Here is a 20,927-nt window from a genome sequence, read left to right on the forward strand (position 1 = left end):
GGAACTTCTGTATTAATGTCTGATGCTTGAGAAACAATGAATTAAGGATGGAAATGAGGTTTCCTAAAGTGTTATGACAGTGTTGAATCTCATGAATTGAACTGCTCTTCATATTGGTTTGTTATAGCCCTGAAGATCAATAACCTGATTTTGAACATAGTATCTTCTAGACACTGCTTTGACAGCTTGATCATTCTTCCTTGCTTATAACATGTATAATTCTTTTTTTTAAAGATTTTTTATTATTATTGGAAAGCCGGATATACAGAGAGGAGGAGAGACAGAGGAAGATCTTCCATCCGATGTTTCACTCCCCAAGTGAGCCAAAACGGGCCGGTGCTGCGCCGATCCGAAGCTGGGAACCTGGAACCTCTTCCGTGTCTCCCACGCGGGTGCAGGGTCCCAATGCATTGGGCCGTCCTCGACTGCTTTCCCAGGCCACAAGCAGGGAGCTGGATGGGAAGTGGAGCTGTCGGGATTAGAACCGGTGCCCATATGGGATCCCGGAGCTTTCAAGGCAAGGACTTTAGCCGCTAGGCCACGTCGCCGGGCCCAACATGTATAATTCTTTTACCACCACTATTTAGGCAGTTCTTCTGACTGAGTTGGTTAAGGAATTGATAAATAGCTAGTCCTGACTGGGCCACCCCTACTCCAAACCAGGTTCTCCTCTTCCTGGATTCTATTGCTGTCACCTTGAGATCACTTAAGCTTTTCATGGGTCAAGTTCCTGAGAGCTTGATACTAAGCATAGAAGAGGCTTGCGAAACTCTGTTCCAGTGCTGTGACCAGTGCTTACTCTACACTGGTAGTTAGTATTTTGAATGTCATCTCTATGTGTAGTATAGTATGTGAGAAACATGCTCTGTGTGGCTCCCACATGGTCTTGTTTCCCTTTGGTAATGCAGAAGGGCAAGAAATGGTGATCATCTTTATTCATGTATATTCACACCTAGATGATTGAGTTTTGTGTTTGAATGTCTCTGAAAATGGAGCACATGGTATGATTTAGTCAGTAAATGAAGTGGATGAAGTCCTGTTTATAGATTTTTTTTTGTGAACTAAATTGGATGTTCAGTGCCTTCCTATAGGTATCTATATTCTAAGTGCTGAAAGCTGTAAATGTTCTGTCTCACATAGTAAAGGTGACCTCTTGATGTGCTTCACTCAGGGATCCTAAAATGCAAGATTATTCTAGTACCTGGATGGGTCCCAGAGAGAAGCAGGAGAATCAGAGTAGCAGGGGTGGGAGAGATGCATAAATGGTACCTCTGGAAGATGGACAAAGTAGCCTTGAGTGGAGGGATGCAGGTGGCCTCTGTAGGGTACAATGACAAGGAACCGGATGAGGCTGCTGAAGAAGCCCAGTCCTGCTTGGTACCTCTCTTAGCCTAGGGAAGCTCATTTTAAATATATGTCGTCAATAACTGCCTTGTAAAACTTGGTTTGCCACTAAATATATGGTCATTCATTATAATAACAATGGGAAAGTAATAAAGAACCAGTATCATTAGATTGTAATTTTCCTCTATTTGCCAGTAATTAAAATTATCCAGCTCTAACTGTTGGAAAGATGGCTACAGGCCAGGGGATAGGAGATGTAAAATGATTTGACCTGTCTCATTCCCTCATTATTGTCGAGATTTGAAGGCTTAAACCTCTGGGAGAGAGAATGTGGAGCATACAAACTACCCCCAATTCCCCTTTGCTAAACTGTTATCTTTTTCCATTTCAAATCCCCAATTACATTTTTACAAATATGGTCCAATATACTGATTATACAAGGACAAAATGAGTCTGTTAGATTACAAGTAAAATCTAGTTTTTGAAGGACTTTCTGACAAACCAGCATGCCCATGCCCATTCTTGAGTTTCTCCCTTGAGATGTGAATTGCACATACGGTGACTACATGTTGAAACAGCAGTTCTTAACCTTAACATATGCTGTAGTGAAAGCTGGCTTTCCCTCAGTTCATCATCTACTGAATGCTACTTGGAGCAAAACAAGTACTCAGGCTGAGTTTTATGAAATAAAGTTGTATTTACAGTTTAGTGATCTGATTTAAGAAATGCCCACAGTTCTCTGAAAGTTGCGATATCCAATTGATTGTCTTCAGCATTGAATTTGGCATGTAAAAAACTGTGAAGAATTGTTTCGTTTTATTTTAATATGTTTCTGAAGTTGTTATTTAAATATTTCAAAGGTCAGTAGAAATCAATAAAAACAGAATGCTCCGTGGTGAAATTTCTCCTGTTCCAAATAGCTTCCCGCTGTGTTGCATTAATTTGGCAGCATGTAAATCTTCTCATCTGTGTTCGTAGTTGCAGAAGATTTACCCAACAGAACTGACGGGACCACATCGTACTGCTTTATTGTGCATTATTTCCTTCCATAGAGTAGGTTTTCCCTTTCATAAATAACATGGGGGCAAGTGGCCCCAGAGCAGAGATCTCACATCTGGAGCTTGTGTGGAGTAGCAGCTGCTGCACTATGACCATTGTTGCAAATATGAAATATTTTGCCTAAATGGGGGTATATGTATTTGCTATGTAGTCTTGGATGAAAGTATTGTTAGCACTGAAGTAATGGGAGAAGCAATCATGAATTTGCATAGTATATATAGAAATAGTTTGAAAATGAGAAAGTGCTATGCATCCATTTGTCATGATAGTTACTGTTAGGACATTCCTGTCCTCTTCTTTGCTGATCACTGATCGTAAGACTGATCACATGCTCAGCCATTGTCATGTCGTCATGTCATCATGTTATCACCAGCACCCTTGCTACGTGATCCTGCCATTACATTGTTGTTCATATAATTTCCCTCCCTCAAAAGGACTAGGGCACCATAATTGATGTAAAAATGTCAGTCCAAGAGTCTGGATGTGAGCATAATATTGATAATGAGATGCTTGTTTTATCTGAAAGGTAGAGTTTTGCTGGAGTATACTTCCTACCATGACCATTTTTTAGCACGTGGAGCCCATTAAGCCATATTAGAGTTGCATTCACAGTTGAATGGGCTAACCATGCATCTGCTTCTACCATGATGATAACACCTGGATCAGTTTAGAACCTGTGTAGAAGTCTAAGATGTGGTGTAGTTAATTTCTAAAACAACTGTTGATCTTTCTATGTGTGAACCCCATGGTCTTGCACATTCCAGATGAATTCGTTGCCTTTGGAACAAGTTTGTACCTGTGTGCACTTTCAGAGTAGGAAATAAAAAACACATGTTCACTCTAGCAGCTTTATTTTCACTTAAATTCTTCTGCAGTGTGACAGTGATGAGGTTGTTAGTTTTCTACTTTTGGAATAGACAATGCCTTTGTTTTACTTTGTAATCTTTATCAAATGTTCATCTAAGATTAACAGAAGATGGATAATTTTTCTTCATGGTTCATCAAAACACTTGCATATTCTGTCCCAGCCATTTACGATGCTGTAAGTTAGTCATTGATTCCTCTTGGGAGTTGTGAAATGGACACGTTAAAAATTACATAAAGGCAATTCTGCTTCTGGGACCGCACGCCTTATCTCTGTGGCCAGCTAAAAGCAGGGTGTCAGTTCACTGGAGCTTTGAAAAATGACTTTTCCCAATGACCTATTGCCTTTTAAAGACAGCACAGCTAGGAGTTCCTTTTTACAATGCTAAATGTCCTTGGAGAGTTGTAGTACACTTTTATTCCCATTAAAAAGACTGAACTCTCCCTCAGATGCCCTCAGAAAGGAAACCATTAGAAGACAGGGCCAATATAGTATCTGGGTATGCCTGTTCTGCTAACCTCCCCTAGGCAACTTTAACTGTTAACTTTTAAATGTAAAAATCCATCTACTCAGAGTGATGTGGCCATGTGGGGTTCGCGACATTTCGGGTTTTCACAAAGGGAATTACTTATCTGGTTTTAAACTTGTCTGGCTTATATTCTAGGTCATCACACAGTGCAGCCAATTTTCCACCTGTGTAGGGTTAGCTTCTCTGAAGAGTGTGCAGAGGGCACTTTTAAATATTTGACCTGTGTTTGTGGTATTTGAATCTATAAACTTAACTCAGAAAGCGTTCTCCAAGTCCATCCTTCTGGGTCGTGTGTACGTGCTATGTTCCTGATGAGGCTGCTTCCCCAAATACTCTAACTAGGCTGTGATTTTTCATACAACCCCTGTGTCTTTCTCTCACTCCTTCCAAGCTTTTTGATCACAACACTTGAGCTTGGGTTGATTGATTTTTCCAAGCAGATTTAGACTGTGAATGTCATTTTTGTTTTTTTTAGCTGGTTCATGGTCTTAACTTGTGATTAATAGAAGCGTAATTTCACAGGGGTACAGTGGGGGAGAGAGGAGGAAAGGGCCTAGAAAAAACGTCAAGAGATAAGATAAACAGTCCTCGTAGCTGAATGCTACATCTAATCATGTTGACTAACATTGTGCACATCAAACATGTGCCTGTTTGTGGTATCCAGGAGGGCAGTGTAGGTGAACCGGTGAATCAAGTTTTTTTTTCAGGCATCTACAATATGTCAAAACAAATGTAGGCACTTTGTTTAATCTTTACTACCATGAACAGATTATAAAAGTAAAGTCAGTCATAACCATACGAGGCCAACAAACCCAAGAGGAATAATTTCAACCAAAATTTGGTTAATTTTAAACATTGTAGGTGTGTTTTAACACTTAAAATACTTTTAGGAGTTGTTTCAGATGGAAGACACCGCTGCCCATGCACAAATTAAAGTGAAAAATTAGGTCTGTTCTGTTTAGATTCCTCTGAGTATACTATCTCTTATTCTTGGGTTTTGTTTGGCAATGGTCAGGGTGACAACAATTATATTTATTCAACTCAGTGATGATCAAGATTGAACAAAAATGATCTGATGGGTCTGGTTCTGGGTTTTCCAGGCTTATGGAGCATAGCTAATTTAGGAGTGAGACTCAGATTCTGACTTGGAAAGGACTGTCACTAGTCGTAACTTGCCATTCCAATGTATGAATTTGAAGTCAGTGAAGGGGCAGTCAGCACATGGTTAAAATTATTTTCTAAAAAGGGCATATTAAGGCATCATAATTTGTTCATAACATGAAATCTGAAAGAACTGATGGTTTTCACGTACCATTTAGCACATGTGCATGGAATCCTAAAATATTATCTGTCTGAAGAGTTGCAGAGCAAAAAGTGTCAGAGCTCCCTGAAATTTATCTCTTGATTATTAAACTTGGGTCAAGGAAAGACATTGCATTTAAAAAGTGCAATGTATTAGAATGCCAGTAAATTTCAGTGCTGGCGCAGTATCTTTTTTTTTTTCCAAATCATTCTTGGATAGAATATCTCTTGCCTTCCATGACAAATTAGAGAGTTGCTGGCGGTTTGCGGGCCAAATGTTTGGGTGCCTTGTGTAGGCTCATCTGTGTTAGTTTTAAATTAGAATGTTTTCCTGCTTGCCTATCTGTTTTTCATCAGGGCACATATATTCTTGTGTCCAAAAAGACTGTGTGATTTAGCTGTGAGGCTGATTTTATTGTAGTGATGTCTGTGTATCCTGTCATCACGGGCTGCCCTGCTGAAACTTCCCATGTTTTGCATGTGTGTTGTTGCAGTATGTTCAAAGTCTGATCTTTCTCAGATGTATGTGTGTGTGTATGAGGATTTTATAGCTGAGAAGGGAGACAAGCAGCACACTTGCTGCCAGGATATGTTTTCTATTAAATTTCGTAATATGAAATTATAGGTTCGTTTTTGGCTCCCATAAAGCTGCCTTTTTCACCCGTCACTGGAAGACAACTAACACCTTGCTTTGACTCACGTTTTCCAAGTTTCCTTAGTGTTAAAACAGGACTTTCTTTTTGAAATGCAGAAATTAAAAGAATATGGAACAAAAGCATTCTTATAGCTTTATTGAGTCTTGAGGGCAGATATATGGATTCCATACAAAATGCAATAATAGACAGGGATTTTATTTCAAATCATCTTACAAACACTTCTTGCTGCAGATTTATTGTGAATGTGGAGGAACAGAGGCCACTTTGAACATTATATAGAGTAGTTCAGAGAAAAATGTTCAAGTCGTTTCTGCCTCTTATTAATTATGAGTCTTTAACTCAAACTTCAAGTCCCCAGTTTGTGGAATTTTTGTGAGGGTAATATAAGAGTTTGTGTGCTTTGTAAACTTGGTAAACCTCAATGTAAACATGAAGTAGCACTAGTCTTTTATCATGTCTATTTATTTAGTGTTAATACTGTACTGTATTGGTACAGTTGCAAAATCAGAAATTTTTATTGTCTGGGGGAGAACTTACGTAATTGCTGTATTGCTCCAATATTGCAGTACAGCAGAGTATGAAATATTGTTCTAACGAACCTTTGAAGGATACACTGTAGGTAGTGTATGGAATACTATAGGAATGTTAGTTTATAAAAGGATGTGTTAATATGCTGGGCTGTTAGAGTAAAACTGCATATCCTGCATACCACAAACCTCAGTACTGACCTAACCGCCAACGGGTGGCTGGAAAGAAGGGTGTCAACAGGCTTGGCTTCTGATGACCTTGGCTTTATGATGACCGTCTCCTCATTGCATCCTTCTGTCTATTTGCTTTGTACATGCGTATCCTTAGTGTCCCTCCATGTGTGCACATTTTCCCTATGTTAAATTGGGTTAGAATCTACTCTGAAGGCTCATTTTAACCTGATCAGTTATTTTAAGGCCCTATATACAAATTCAGTTAAATTGTGAGATTCTGCTTCTTAAGGCTTGGTTCTAGCAGATTTGTGATAGTTTGGGCATCATTCACCTTGAAAAGGGAGGTAAGTAGATGAGGAGTTGAGACTTGTGTTCTAGGATCTGTGACTCATATTTGCTGATACAATAGTTTCAGGGAGGGCTCTTTCTGTTTCCATCTGCTTACTCACTCAGCCATGATAAACACAAAGACATTAACGTGAGCATATTTTTGCAAAATGTGAAAGAATGATGCAGGTGGAAAGAGGTATTATGTAGGAATAGCTGTGCTGGATATATTGGCAACATGTGGAAAATTCGAAACAGAAAAGGAGAGAAGTCATTGCAAACATTTTGTAGAACTAAGATTTTTGGCTATTGAGTTTGGCTATTGAGTCTTTGAATCTTTGGATAAGAGTCACTTAGTTATTGAGTTCAAACTTAAATCAGTCTGTAGGTGAAAAGAAGCTGAACTTCAGGATGGTGCAGTGCGTTTGTTTTCCCACTCCCATGCTGCCTTTTCACGGGCTGGCTGGTTTTCTTCAGCGGGTTCAGCTTCCCTGGTCTGGCTGAGGTGATCCTACAGACCTACGTTCTGGTTTAACTTAGGGGAAGATTCCAGACTCCCAAAATGATCGACCTTCCTCCCTTCTCCCTCCTTCCCTCCCTCCCTTCCTTCTTTCCTTCCTCTTCCCTTCTCTCAGATTTCTTTTTTCCAGATTTCTTATTTATTAAAGGCACAGGGTACTTAAGTAATCTGGGAACTCACCATATACTTCAATATATCTGTTCTTTTGCACAACTCATTTGAATATTAAGGTGATTATTTAACTACATATGTGTATGCTTGTCAGACACAGCTGTTGAGAATGTTTGGATAACCTAATTTTTAGGAACAAAGATTGCATTTTCAATTCTGTTTTTTTTTCTGGGTGTTCCATGGAACCCAGTCAGGATAACACATAGTAAAATTATCATCAGATACTCATTTCATTACCGAAATAGTAAAACATTTGTAATGTCTTAAATACAGAAACTATAAAGAACATATCACACTTTGCATAAAAAATACCATCATGAATGCTGAGATTTTTGTAAGCAAAACAGTAAATGTAAAACAAATTTTAAAAAATTATGTAGCCATAAATTATAAAAATCTAAGAAATGACAGTTATAAATTGTGTATTCTTATGCTAAATTGCTTTATATTGTAGATTTAAGTGGTGAGAAAGCTTTATAATTGTTCTTAGTTGGGCTACAAATTTCAAGTCTGAGAAATTGGGGAAAAATGTTTACTAAGCTTTTGAAAAAGGCTCTGATTCAGTCCAGTAGTATAGTGAGAAGGTGTTGAGGTATCCACCCTTATTTAACAATGTTAAGATGGCATGATTTGGGTAAAAGTAACAGATGTGTAGGGAAAAAAGTAGCTTTTCACCAGAAAAATTGAAAAGTAGTAAAAGATATTTCAGATTGTTAAGGAGCTAATATTAATGTAGATTGTTCTTTCCATCAGTGAAATTAAATGCTTGAAGTGTAGTGTTTCTGAGATTTTCATGCAATTAGTTTTTGCTGTAATATGGAAGCTGCTTTTCATATAACTAACACTTAAAACATCTTTAGGTAACTTAAGTTTTAATTTTAAATTTTGTTCTACATGGATTAGTAATTAGCATTCAAGGATGCCTAAAGGTTTTTATGGCTAATTCCTGTAGAGATTATGAAAATGGTAGTCATGGTTTATCTCAGGCTATGAAGAAACATTAAAAAATATTCAGCTAAGATTTCTTCCTCTCTTTGTCTCCCAGGATGAACGAATAAGGGGGAGCTATTTCACTAATGGAAGTTATTCAGGATTAATTCGGTTGTTCCTGAGGCCAACTTTAAGTCAGAAATTTACTTTTTTTTGAAAGGTGTTATAGTCAGGGGATGTTGGGCGGCTGGGTTGCTGTGGGGATGCAGCCCATAAACTCGTTTATTGCTTGTGGGAGAAGCTCCTACAGGGTTGGCATAAGGATCCATTAAGAATACCCCTTTAGTTCCTAGGTTTTAGGAATGTTAGAATAAACAGTGACTTGATGCCCTGTTTTTTAGATGACCAATAACAGGCTCTCTGTTACTTCTCGTAGCCTTTTTGGTCAACATCTACACAAGTGATTGGCAATTTAATAAGTGCCAGTTGCTTGTGAAGTTGTCATTTCTACTCTTGAAAGGTTTGCAACTGGTTAGCAGAGACAGATGGAAAGAAGCAAATTGGGTAAAGTATTCATATTCTAATGAAAAATGCATGCCCATTTGTTGGGGTCTCCTGTGGCCTCAGGAGCCCAGGAACCTAATACTGACCTGAGCACACCAGCTATAAACCCTGAAACTGACGTGGCTGACCTTTGCTTCCTAGAGTCTAAAATACCCTGAGCATCTCAAAATTGGCAGATTTTAGGTGTTGTAGTATTTTATTCATTCCCTTACCCTGATAGCTAGGTATTTGCGTATTAACTAGAGCTTTCTAAATATAATAGCTTATCCCTAAAGAGGAACACTAATGAAGGGATTATAGGTTAAGTGGCAGAAGAGTGCCAAAGACATTTGGGTAAACCAATTAACCTGATGGTTTTTCACAGTTAATTACCATTGAGTGAGCAGAGGTCAGTGCCCAGAGTGAGTGAACTACTTTTTAGATGAAAGTGTTAATTCCCTGCATACTCAAAGTAATTCGGAATTTTCTCAAAATGTAACTGCATCACACCCATCGTCATCTCTAACTAGAATTTGTCTCATCAGCTGTGTTGTGGAGTGCCTGCTCCGTGCTAGGCAGCAAGGGCACATAAGATAGATCTTCTGTTTCCAAGGAGATAGCAGTGTATTAGGGGAGATATTCCAGTGAGAAAAGGAATGGATCAAACCTGAGGCGTTTCAGTGGGATTGCATGCCCAGCTTAATTTTTCCTTTATTCCATGATGGAAAGTGGTGCCTGGAAAAGCAATACTGGTTTTTCCTGCCACTCCATCCCTCAGATTTTATTCCAGCCAAACAAATGTGTTGAATGGTCAGATCCTAAGCTTCTCACACTCCCTGTTCCATGGTGTTTCAAAATATTACCTGTTGGTCTGGAAACACTTCCCATAACTCCCCTAACCTTCATCTGCTCCTTACATGTTTGTAGATGTACTTCCCTGCTGGAAGCTTTGGACCGTCTAAGGGTGTTCTCTCCTGACTGTTAGTATTTATTCAAGTGTCATGCATTTTACTGCAGTACGATGTCCTCTATACAGATTCACCTCCTCTGCTAGGCAGAATAGTACTGAAAGTCAAAGAATCTGTTTTGCTCATGGTTCTGTATGCAGAACCCCTCACAGTGTCTAGCTGTTAATTGAGTAAAGGAATAAATGAGTGGGCAAATCTTTTTCTTGTGACTGAAGCAATCCATGTTATTTGGCAATGATTTTGAATAGAGGATAGAAGAGGGAACAAGCAAATCAAGTGTGAATCATGGTTGATAGCCTGCAGAAACAAAAAAATAGATCCACATCTCTCACCATACACTAAGATCAGATCTAAATGGATAACAGATCTAAACCTACATCCAGAAACCTTCAAACTTTTGGAAGAAAATGTTGGAAACACACTGGAACACTTAGGGGTAGGCCCTCACTTCCTAAAAAAGACTCCAAATGCAGTAGAAATCGAGACCAAAATAAACAATTGGGACCTCATCAAACTAAGAAGCTTCTGTACAGCTAGAGAAACAATCAACAAAGTAAAAAGGCAACCCACAGAATGGGAGAAGATCTTTGCACACGACATAGGTGATAGAGGGCTGATCTCCAGAATATACAAAGAGCTACAAAACAACCAAAATGTCAAAACAAACAAGCCACTCAAGAAATGGGCACGGGAAATGGGCAAACACTTCACAAAGGAACAAACCCAAATGGCAAATAAACATATGAAAAAATGCTCAAGTTCCCTGGCAATAAGGGAAATCCAAATTAAAACATCAATGAGGTACCACCTAACACCAGTAAGACTGGCCCACATGAATAAAAGCACCAACAACACTTGTTGGCGAGGTTGCGGGGAAAAGGGAACCCTACTCCACTGCTGGTGGGGCTGCAGGCTGGTACAGCCTCTATGGAAATCAGTATGGAGAATATTCAAACAACTCAAATTCAACATACCGTATGATCCAGCAATAGCACTCCTAGGAATATATCCAGAACACTTGTTTTATGAGAAACCAACATGCACTCCTATGCTCGTAGCAGCACAATCAGTAATTGCAAAAACATGGAAGCAACCAAAATGCCCATCAACAGAGGACTGGATAAGAAAGCTATGGTACATCTACTCCATGGAATACTACTCAGCTATTAAAAAAAACAAAATGCAGTTCTTTGTGGCCAAATGGGCCAAACTGGAAACCATAATGCTAAGGGAAATGAGCCAATCCCAAAAGGTTAAATACCACATGTTTGCCTTAATTTAAGATGATATGATGTTATGTATAACATGTTATGTTATGTATGTTATATGTTGTGTATAAACTAAAATTGAAATGTCAATGAGGTGGTCACAGAAGGTGGTTAAGAACTCGCATTTACTTTTACCATATTGGTTACTCATTACTATGTCAATTAATTCCATAATGATGTAAATTTGTGCTGATGGTATGTTGGAGCTTTCAATTGACTGGGATGATGCTCTGCTGGCTCTGTCTTCAGACCAGAGAGGGTATACCTAAGAAGCCGTTGGACTTGACTGGACAATAAGATGCTGGACTCTATGTTTGGTATACGCTTGCAATGGGGGAATCTCAACTGAACTTGAGCTGTGGTTATGCAACAAGGTGGAGGAATCCACCATGGTGGGAGGGTTTGGGGAGGGGTGGGGAGAACCCAAGTATCTATGTAATTGTGTCACATAATACAATGTAATTACTGAAGTTAAATAATAAATATATATATAAAAAATATATATATATACATTTCTTACTATCTCTAAAGTATCTCCTACATAGTGGAGTTTGATAACTTGATATTTGTGGTAAGAAGTCAGTGTTTTGGGCCTGGCGCGTGATAGCATAGTGGTTCACTTCCTCGCCTTGAACGCATTGCGATACCATATGGGCACTGACTATAATCCTGGCAGCCTCACTTCCTATTTAGCTTCCTGCCTGTGGCCTGGGAATGCATTCAAGCAGGGCCTAAAGCTTTGGGACCCTGCACCCGCATGGGAGACCCAGAAGAGCTCTTGGCTCCTGGCTTCGGATTGGCTCAGCACCAGCCATCGCAGCCGCTTGGGGAGTGGACCATAGGACTGAAGATCTTCCTCAATGTCTCTCCTCATCTCTGTTTATCTGACTTTCCAATAAAAATAAATAAATCTTTTTTTTTTTAAAGTCAGTGTTTTACAGCAATTGTGTTAATTCTCGGGATCAAAACCAAACATATCTTCAACAAATTGGAAAGGTTTTGGGGGAACTAGGTCTCTCTAAATGGGGAGGCTGAAGCATTTTTGGTGATGTATAGTGACTTGAACATCCAGGAGGGAAAAAAAAAAAAAAACGCTATAGAGGTTGGGAAGTTTGACATGGGGGCATATAAAAAATTAGAAAAAATTAGCCTGAAACTCATAAAGAGAAGGCTGTGAAGGACGTTTATTATTTTAAGAAATAGGGCACGATAAGGGACTTTTTGGAGGCAGTCGTGGTGTCGGTTACATTTCAGGAAGTTTTTCTATCCATAGCATGCATAATGAATCAAAATAGGAATGAAAGCAGGCAAGCCTAGCTATTTGTTTCACTTGAACCATGTATGTTGTATATATGTGATGTGTTGGAAACTGGGGGATAAGATACAATTCCTTGCTTGTGGGTATCTAGAGCTTGATTAGGGAAAGAATAAGATGATAGGCAGTTGTAGGATATGTTTAGGTAGTAGAAGCAGCAGACATGGAGAGCTGGGATGAAGAAAAGATTGAGAGCTGAGATGACAGGGAAGTTAGAGGATTCCAAGGAAATGTCAGTTGGATTTTTCTTTGAAATCCTGAAAAGCTTGAAAATGTCATTAATCAATTTAGAAATAGACATTAGAGCAAGCAGAACATGGCCTTGATTTCAGTGATGACAGCATCACTTCTATAAGCAGATGGCTTTTGGAGAAAATTAGTTTAGATTCAGACTCAACAATCTTAAAATACACAAGGGCAACTAACAGTCTCACATGATAATTACACAGTGCTATGGTATTGATCACTCATTGGGTTGTAAATATCAGAATAGCAACTCAAAGTAGTTTAGGACTTAAGGGCATTCATTGGCTTAAAGAACATTATTGAGCTCAGGCTAGAGTATACTTAGCCACAGTAGGAATTGCGCCCTTTGTCTCCATGGTTAGGGTTTCTTTTAATCTTGGCTTAACTATCATGCAGGCAGCATCCTCGGGGAGTTCTGTAGTAGACCTAGAATTTGACTTTTGGAGCAAGAGTCTCTTTCGTAGGCAATTATTGATGGCTTATTGACTGAGAATGGCTTGACTTACCCCAGGTGGATGGTGTGGCTAGGGATGAGGGAGAGGAGTACAGTACTTACTTGCCCAAATAGTGCAGTGACCTTTCATTGGAGGATGGCAGCAGCCTCATTGTTCCACACAGATTGAGAGTAAAGGTGCATTCTTTTCAGAAGGGAAAACAGGATGCCTTTGCTAGCAGGAAATGGTCTAGAAAGCCACAAGCTCAAGTAATACAAAGTTTTGTGTTTTTTCAAATGTTTTAAGTTTCTTGTTTGAGCTTGAACATCAATTTGTAAGAGGTATTACTACCTGCAAACCAGTTAAGGAAACAGCTTCAAATGGCTAACTTACAAGGAGTATCACAATTGGCCCCATAAAGGAACCATGGTTCTATTGTTTTTCCTTCCCGTTTATGTGTGAGTGTCTATCTGCTGGCCAGTTAGTGTACACTCTTGAGCAACACTCAGGCAAGAAGCATAGATGGAGAAATGAGTCTTTGACTTGATGTTATTGGAGGTGAGGACCATAAAGTTAGAAATGATAGAGAAAAGGAGGTGGAGGAACACACCTACAAGATAGAAATCCACATTAGGGTGGACACAAGTGAGCAGAGAGCTTGTCAAGGGTTGGAAAAGGCAGTCGGAAGAGGAAGAGAATAGGGATGATAGAGATCAAAGTTAACACTGCAGAAATGAATATTGTCTTGTTTTCAAAGTTGCATTGAAACTTAACAGTTTGGGCCCAGCGGTGTGGCCTAGCTGCTAAAGTCCTCGCCTTGAAAGCCCCGGGATCCCATATGGGCGCAGGTTCTAATCCCGACAGCTCCACTTCCCATCCAGCTCCCTGCTTGTGGCCTGGGAAAGCAGTCGAGGACGGCCCAATGCATTGGGACCCTGCACCCGCGTGGGAGACACGGAAGAGGTTCCAGGTTCCCAGCTTCGGATCGGCGCGCATCAGCCCATTGCGGCTCACTTGGGGAGTGAAACATCGGATGGAAGATCTTCCTCTCTGTCTCTCCTCCTCTGTGTATATCTGGCTGTAATAAAATGAATAAATCTTTAAAAAAAAAAGAAACTTAACAGTTCTAAGTGAAACACACATGACCATAATCCATAGTTTATATGTTAGGGAATATGATAAGCAAAGTTACTGTGTTGTTATTAAATATTAGCTTTGGTTGTTGGTACTGATGGTATTAACAATTGTAGTTAATATTGATTAAACATTACACTACATGTATACCTTACATACCCTGTGCCAGGACACATCTGGTTTACTAACTTATTTTCCCTTGTCTTTTATAAAAGTTACTATGTTTTAAAGAATCATTTATCTTTATTTGAAAGTCAGATTTTACATAGTATGAAGGAGAGATAGAAAGAGAGGTGTTCTACTTACTGGTTCGCTCACCAAATGGCTGCAATGGCCAGAGCTGTGTTGATCAGAATCTGCAAACTGCTCCTTTCAGGTCTTCGACATGGGTGCAGGATCCCAAAGACTTAGGCTATACTCTGCTGCTTCCCCAGGCCATAAGCAGAGAGCTGGATTAAAAGTGGAGCAGCTGGAGCACAAACCAGCACCCAGATACGATGCTGGCACTGCAAGGCAGAGGACTTGCTTGCTGTGCTACCATGTTGGCTTACTAACTAGTTTTATAGAAGGCAAATATAGATCTTTATCTTACAGAGGAGAGACTGAGGTTTAGAAAGGTTAAGCAATTCTGTGTGTCCATCATCATAGCTCCCACATGTCCAGTGGCTGCAGAATGTGTTTTTTTTAATTTAGTTCTAGGTTTGCTTTTTAAAATGTAAAATCTGGGCTTGCCTTTCAAATGAAAGAAGCAGTACATTACAGTGTCTGTGATTTGATGTAAGTGCATGGCACCACAACTCGTCTGAGGACTGATGGTCATCATTCATGTGGATGCTTCTGACTGGAAAGGTCAAAAGACAAAAAATAGCTGTGAGAACAACACAAAGAGTTTGGGTGGCAATGTCACATCATTCATCAGTTTTACAATAGTGTTGGCCTTTCTCAATATTCTCTCAAGAAAAAGTTGTGAGACAGCAAAAACAAAGAGCCACGAATGAACAAAACTGGAAATGGGACAAGATTTCCTTGAAGAGGAAGATGATGGTATTCTGGCCAAAAACACAATCTCTCGGTGCTTTTTTTTTTTCCTAGAGAATTCTGCATCCACTTGTCTTATTCACAACTTCTGCATGGATTTTTCTCCACTATTTACAAAGTGGAAAATTCCCTTACTCTTCACTATCTTCTATATTTTCGACACCAATCTATTGAAGCAACTTCAGAAGATCAGCATGAAATGCTGTGAGTTAAGGTGTTTCATTAACTGTGAAATAACACAAGAGGTTTTATTTCTATTTTGGACTTAAAATACACATGGATCAAAATAGGTTATACTTGGTGTTGAACAAGTGCTTTTTTTTTTTTAAAGATTTATTTATTTTTATTACAAAGTCAGATATACAAAGAGGAAGAGAGACAGAGAGGAAGATCTTCCATCCAATGATTCACTCCCCAAGTGAGCCGCAACGGCCAGTGCTGCACCAATCCAAAGCCAGGAGCCACGAACCTCTTCCGGGTCTCCCACGTGGGTGCAGGGTCCCAGAGTCTTGGGCTGTGTGCGATTGTTTTCCCAGGCCACAAGCAGGGAGCTGGATGGGAAGTGGAGCTGCCGGGATTAGAACTGGCACCCATATGGGATCCTGGCGCGTTCAAGGTGAGGACTTTAGCAGCTAGGCCACGCCACTGGGCCCTGAACAAGTGCTTTAACTTCTGCTTTTTCTGGCAAATTCCTGAGAGTACACTAAGGCACTTTTAGGTTGTGTCTTTCTTACCATAATATTGAGGGAGTGAAGTACATCCCTTATCACTGACTTGCATGTGTAACATGACTTGTGTATTAAAGCCCAGTGTAATTTATTCTCATTCCATATCCTACTATAATATTCATTGCTTAAATAAAACCCTGCTTGCACAGGTAACACGTTTCAGAGAATTTTATCATATGAAAATTTCCCTTAGTATATATAACAAGGTGTATTCTGTTCACTTTTTCTTTTCTTCATTCGTTTTTTTTTGAAATAGGAGACTATTTAATGTTTCTTCTCTTGATGAATTTCAGATTTGTTTTCTTCATGAAATCCTTATTTTTAAGAAAATTGTCTCTTGTGGCTCCTGCAAGTTACAAAATTTATCACTATCAAAGATTGATATTTCTTCGCCCTGAAAAAGCCTTCAGAGAGAGTTATGGTGCTGAACTTAAAATAACTTGTAGAAAATTTGGTTTGGGAAAGATGTTCTCTGTTACGGTTCTCCCACTGGAAGGGTATCCACTCTTTTGAGTCTGAGAGTGTAAGGGTTTCTTCATTGATAGTCGAAGTCTTCACACCAATATCTGGGTTAATGTTTAGTAGCAGCTGGTTGGTTTTCATTCTGACTTGCTTGAAATCAGCTCTGTCAGACAGTATTGTATGGCAGTTAGGCAGTTTTTCATATTTCTTTTAAATTTTAGTTATAGGCCATCAAATCTTAAGCAGTTACTTCTGGGTTAGGTTCTTGATGAATGTCATAGCAGTGTTTTAATTTCATGGAGCCGGAAAAACATCTGTTTCTAATACTTTAAAAGCCAATTTATATGGAAATTTACATAATATACAGTCAATACACGAAGACTAGCAAAAATCATGATCAAAATGAAAAATCAAGCTACTAGAATATGGTAGACTTTCTGTTAGAAGCTTTTGCTTATGACAGGGTTCAGCTCCTGCTGGTTAACACAAAATGCCACAGTTTGGAAAAGAGAGTGATGTGTTTATGGCACTCGTTGGTGGATTGGTCAGCGTGGGGCCAATGTTCTCTCCAGAGAGGGTGACTTGGTTCCTTTCTTGCTGTTGCTCTTCTCTGATTTGTTTTCCTAAGAACACCTTTTGGGTCAAGATGGCTGCTGAAATTCCAGTGGTTATATGCGTGATCCTCCCAGATGGAAAAAAGTACAGGGCGAGGAGAAGGAGACCAAGCTTCTCTTTTTGACAGTATGTTGGGAATATTAACCCAGAGTTAGTCATTTGATTATACTTAGCACCCAGTGAAGTCGGTAATTATATATTTCAGTTCTTACTCTAGATTATCATGTACCCAATAAAAGGCTGATGTTCTATTAGTTATGGGAAAAGGGGAGAATAGATACTAGAGAACAATGCATTAGTAGTACCAAATAAAATGACTTCCAAGACATAACTTTTAACAGATCTCTGTTTTATATTGAATTAACTTATAGGAAGTCAGCTAGTTCTTGTAGGACAATAACATGTTAAAGAAGCAACAGTATTTGGCGCACAGCAGGTAATGCCAACTACTGACCAATCTTTTCTTTCTAACCTTGAAATGTATCTGATTTCACAAATTGCAGGTCAGGTACACAGTACAGATGGCACTACACTCTGGGAATAATATCAGCAAATGGAGCTGAGACCACATTTGCAGTGGGTACTCTTGAAAGTTTATGTGTCTACAAAGCTGTGTTCTTTGCTTGTCTATGTAAATGACAAATGAAAGAATGTAAAGGTAAAACTGTTACCAGAAAAACAAACTCAGAGGATATTTAGAAAAAAAAATTACAGATACTGTTAAAAACAGCCATTGCGCCTCATTGATCTCAGCTGGAGTGCTAGCTCTGCTGTGTCCAGGGACTTTGTCACCATGGATGGTTTTATTAATCTGTTTGAAGCTTTGCTGCATTTTGTTCTTGAAGTGTGGTAGGAAGTTGCAACGCTGGTATTCAGCAGTGGTTTTTCTCTGTTTAATGTTTTTCCAACCTGATTTTTAATAATTACATGGAAGTATTTTTTTAGAATCACAGTTGCCTATCAGCAGATGGCAAAACTGATAAAGAAGCTATATTTCCAAGGTATTATAGAAGCCTAATAATACATATGTGAATCTTGAGCTAAACAATGCCTTCAAGCCCTGAAATACTCTTATCAGACTGGGCTGAATGTCAAACTGTGGATTTTCTCATTTCTATACCCTGGCTTCTTCTACCTCTGTTAGGTTCTGTGAATTCACTTAAGTGTCCACAAATATAGAATATTCAAGAGCTACCCTGTTCTCTGGGAAACAGGATGGGAATCATACCTCACTAACATGTCCCATTGAATAATTTCCCCTTGACCGTATGTGCCAGTACTCTTGTTTCCTTAATATCTTTATATTGACTTTTTACTTTGTATTCTGAGCAAACATGAAATTCAGCTCTGATGTGATTATTAGATTTTTTTTCTCAAATACACATTAAAAAATGAAGTCTTTACATTTTTTGCAAGGTTTGTTTGCATGCCTTTTAATTGCCTCAGTTGATATAGCTCGATCACATTTGGAGGATTCCAGAATAGTGGGAAAAGTACACACATGGGACTCTGTGCTACAATTTTTCCCAGCTCATGTGACTTTGCAAAATTACTCCTTGGCAATGATAGTTTCCTCACTTGAGAGGACAATAATATCTACCTCACCAGACTTGTTACAAGGATTCAGTGTTGAGATTCAGCTACGGCAGTGAGAATGGTGCTTGGCTGATAGCAAGTGATCAATAAATTCTAGTTTCCTCCTTTTTAAGGGTCATTTGAAAATACGAAAGTATGCTTGACAAAATGGAAGTGCAAGAAAATTGAAATCCTTTTATGATTTTTTGTGGTTGTTTTCTACATGAACTTTCTGAAGACTGCTCATAGCAAGCATGTGAATATGAAATTATTAAGTCTGAGAGAAGCAAAGAAAACAAAGTGCCTTGATTCTGTGGGTGGTAAGAGGTTCAGTAGGAGCTCAGACTTGGGAAAGGCTGGATTTGACTAGAAAGAAGGGGAGACACATTGGTGGAGAGTGGTTTTTTTTTTGTTTCTAGTCTCCAGCTTTTTTAGTCTTTATTTATATAAGTGTGGTAGACATCCCAGAGAGCCGTTAGAAATGTGAACTCTTGGGTTTTTCTGCAAAGCACTTGGATCAGAACCTGCTAGTCACATATCTCAGCTGATGTTGATCTGTGAGATCCACTACTTTGGGCCCTGAGATTCTGCATAACATTGGTTTCTATAGGACTTTAGTCCTGACTCTGACCATATCCCTTGCATCATTATTGGCTAGATCCTCTTAAAAATGTGCCTTCTCAAGCCTACCCCAACCTGGAGCCCAAAATGTGCATTTGTAGGCACTGTGATACATGTTGTTTAGGGCAGTGGGTTGGCCACTGCCATAATAAAGCAGAAGTCACTGATAGAAAACTGCATTTAAATGTATTTGCATCCCATGAGAGAGGAAGTTCATAGGAACGAATAGTACAGCCTTAGTTGTGGTGGTAGTTAAAGTGAATTCAACCTTTCTGTGCCTGGAATCCCAAGGTCACGTAAGGACTGAATTTCTGAGGAAGACAGTATCTTTAGCAATGACATATGGTTTTTACTTCTTCCTTTTTTGTGTTTTACATTCTGTTTTTTAACATTTTGCTTTTTAGCCGTGCCATCAAGACTAATCAGGACCTTCTCCCAGAAACTCCATGGACTCATATTTTCTACAATGATTTTTGGGGAACTCTTCTAACGCACAGCGGCAGCCACAAGTCTTACAGGCCACTCTGCACTCTCTCGTTTCGTCTGAACCACGCCATTGGAGGGCTGAATCCCTGGAGCTACCACCTCGTCAATGTCCTGTTGCATGCGACTGTCACTGGCCTCTTCACAAGCTTCTCTAAGATCCTCCTTGGTGACGGATACTGGACCTTCATGGCTGGCTTGATGTTCGCCTCACACCCCATTCACACCGAGGCAGTGGCAGGAATCGTGGGACGGGCCGATGTTGGGGCCAGTTTGTTCTTTCTCCTCTCCCTGCTCTGCTATATTAAACACTGTTCTACAAGAGGCCACTCAGCCAGGACCTGGGGCTGGTTCCTGGGGACAGGACTGTGTGCAGGATGCAGCATGTTATGGAAGGAACAAGGAGTGACTGTTCTGGCAGTTTCGGCAGTTTATGACGTCTTTGTGTTTCACAGGCTGAAAATGAAGCAGATCTTGCCCACCATTTACAAAGTAAGTGATTGTTAGCTCTTAAGCATTGGATTACAGAATAATCTACTTGCTTGGTCCTATGCCACCATTTAAATCGCAGATTTGTTCTTCTTCAATCAGAATTTAAAATAAGTTCCTTTTTGATGCTGGGTAAGTGGAAGTGATCTTCTTGACCTTTGTCAGCTAAGCTGGGTTTCAGTCATTGGTTGTTTTCCTTCTCAGGTTTCTTGACTTCTGCCACCTTTGAAAATATAAGCATAAGAATAATTTAGCCTTGTAGAGCCTATACATCTTTGTCATTGAGTTTTTTATTCATTATTTATTTCTGTCAAAATTCTCTATAATAGATGGCCTGTGATGTCATTTGTAAAAATAACATGGCTGATAGCAGAGCTCGACGCTTCAGAGGGGAAATCCTCTGCCATTTGTTAGTATTACTTTTCCTGAGTTTGGAGAGCAGCTCCTCTCTGTGGTGCTCTGGGAAGTCAGATTCTTAAACAATGAATCATGTTACTTTACCCTTGTTGCACTGGATAAGAATAGAAGAGTCAAAACAGAAAGTGGTTATTAAAGGCTTGGCCCTGAAAGTCAATTAAGCTTTTTACTTCAGGGTTTCAGATGT

At 39.4% G+C, this 20,927-nt stretch overlaps 1 protein-coding gene across 1 annotated transcript in view; it reads left to right on the forward strand.

Annotated features, from left to right (window-relative positions):
* The window catches only part of TMTC2 (transmembrane O-mannosyltransferase targeting cadherins 2), a 373,997-nt gene that overhangs the window by 137,270 nt on the left and 215,800 nt on the right, over window positions 1-20,927 (forward strand). Inside the window, exon 2 of the mRNA XM_058673524.1 lies at window positions 19,756-20,326. Coding sequence (XP_058529507.1) covers window positions 19,756-20,326 — 571 coding nt within the window. The remainder of the gene's footprint in view (window positions 1-19,755; window positions 20,327-20,927) is intronic.

The sequence above is a fragment of the Ochotona princeps genome, chromosome 15 (assembly GCF_030435755.1).
Source record: "Ochotona princeps isolate mOchPri1 chromosome 15, mOchPri1.hap1, whole genome shotgun sequence".
NCBI classification, from domain to species: Eukaryota; Metazoa; Chordata; class Mammalia; order Lagomorpha; family Ochotonidae; genus Ochotona; species Ochotona princeps.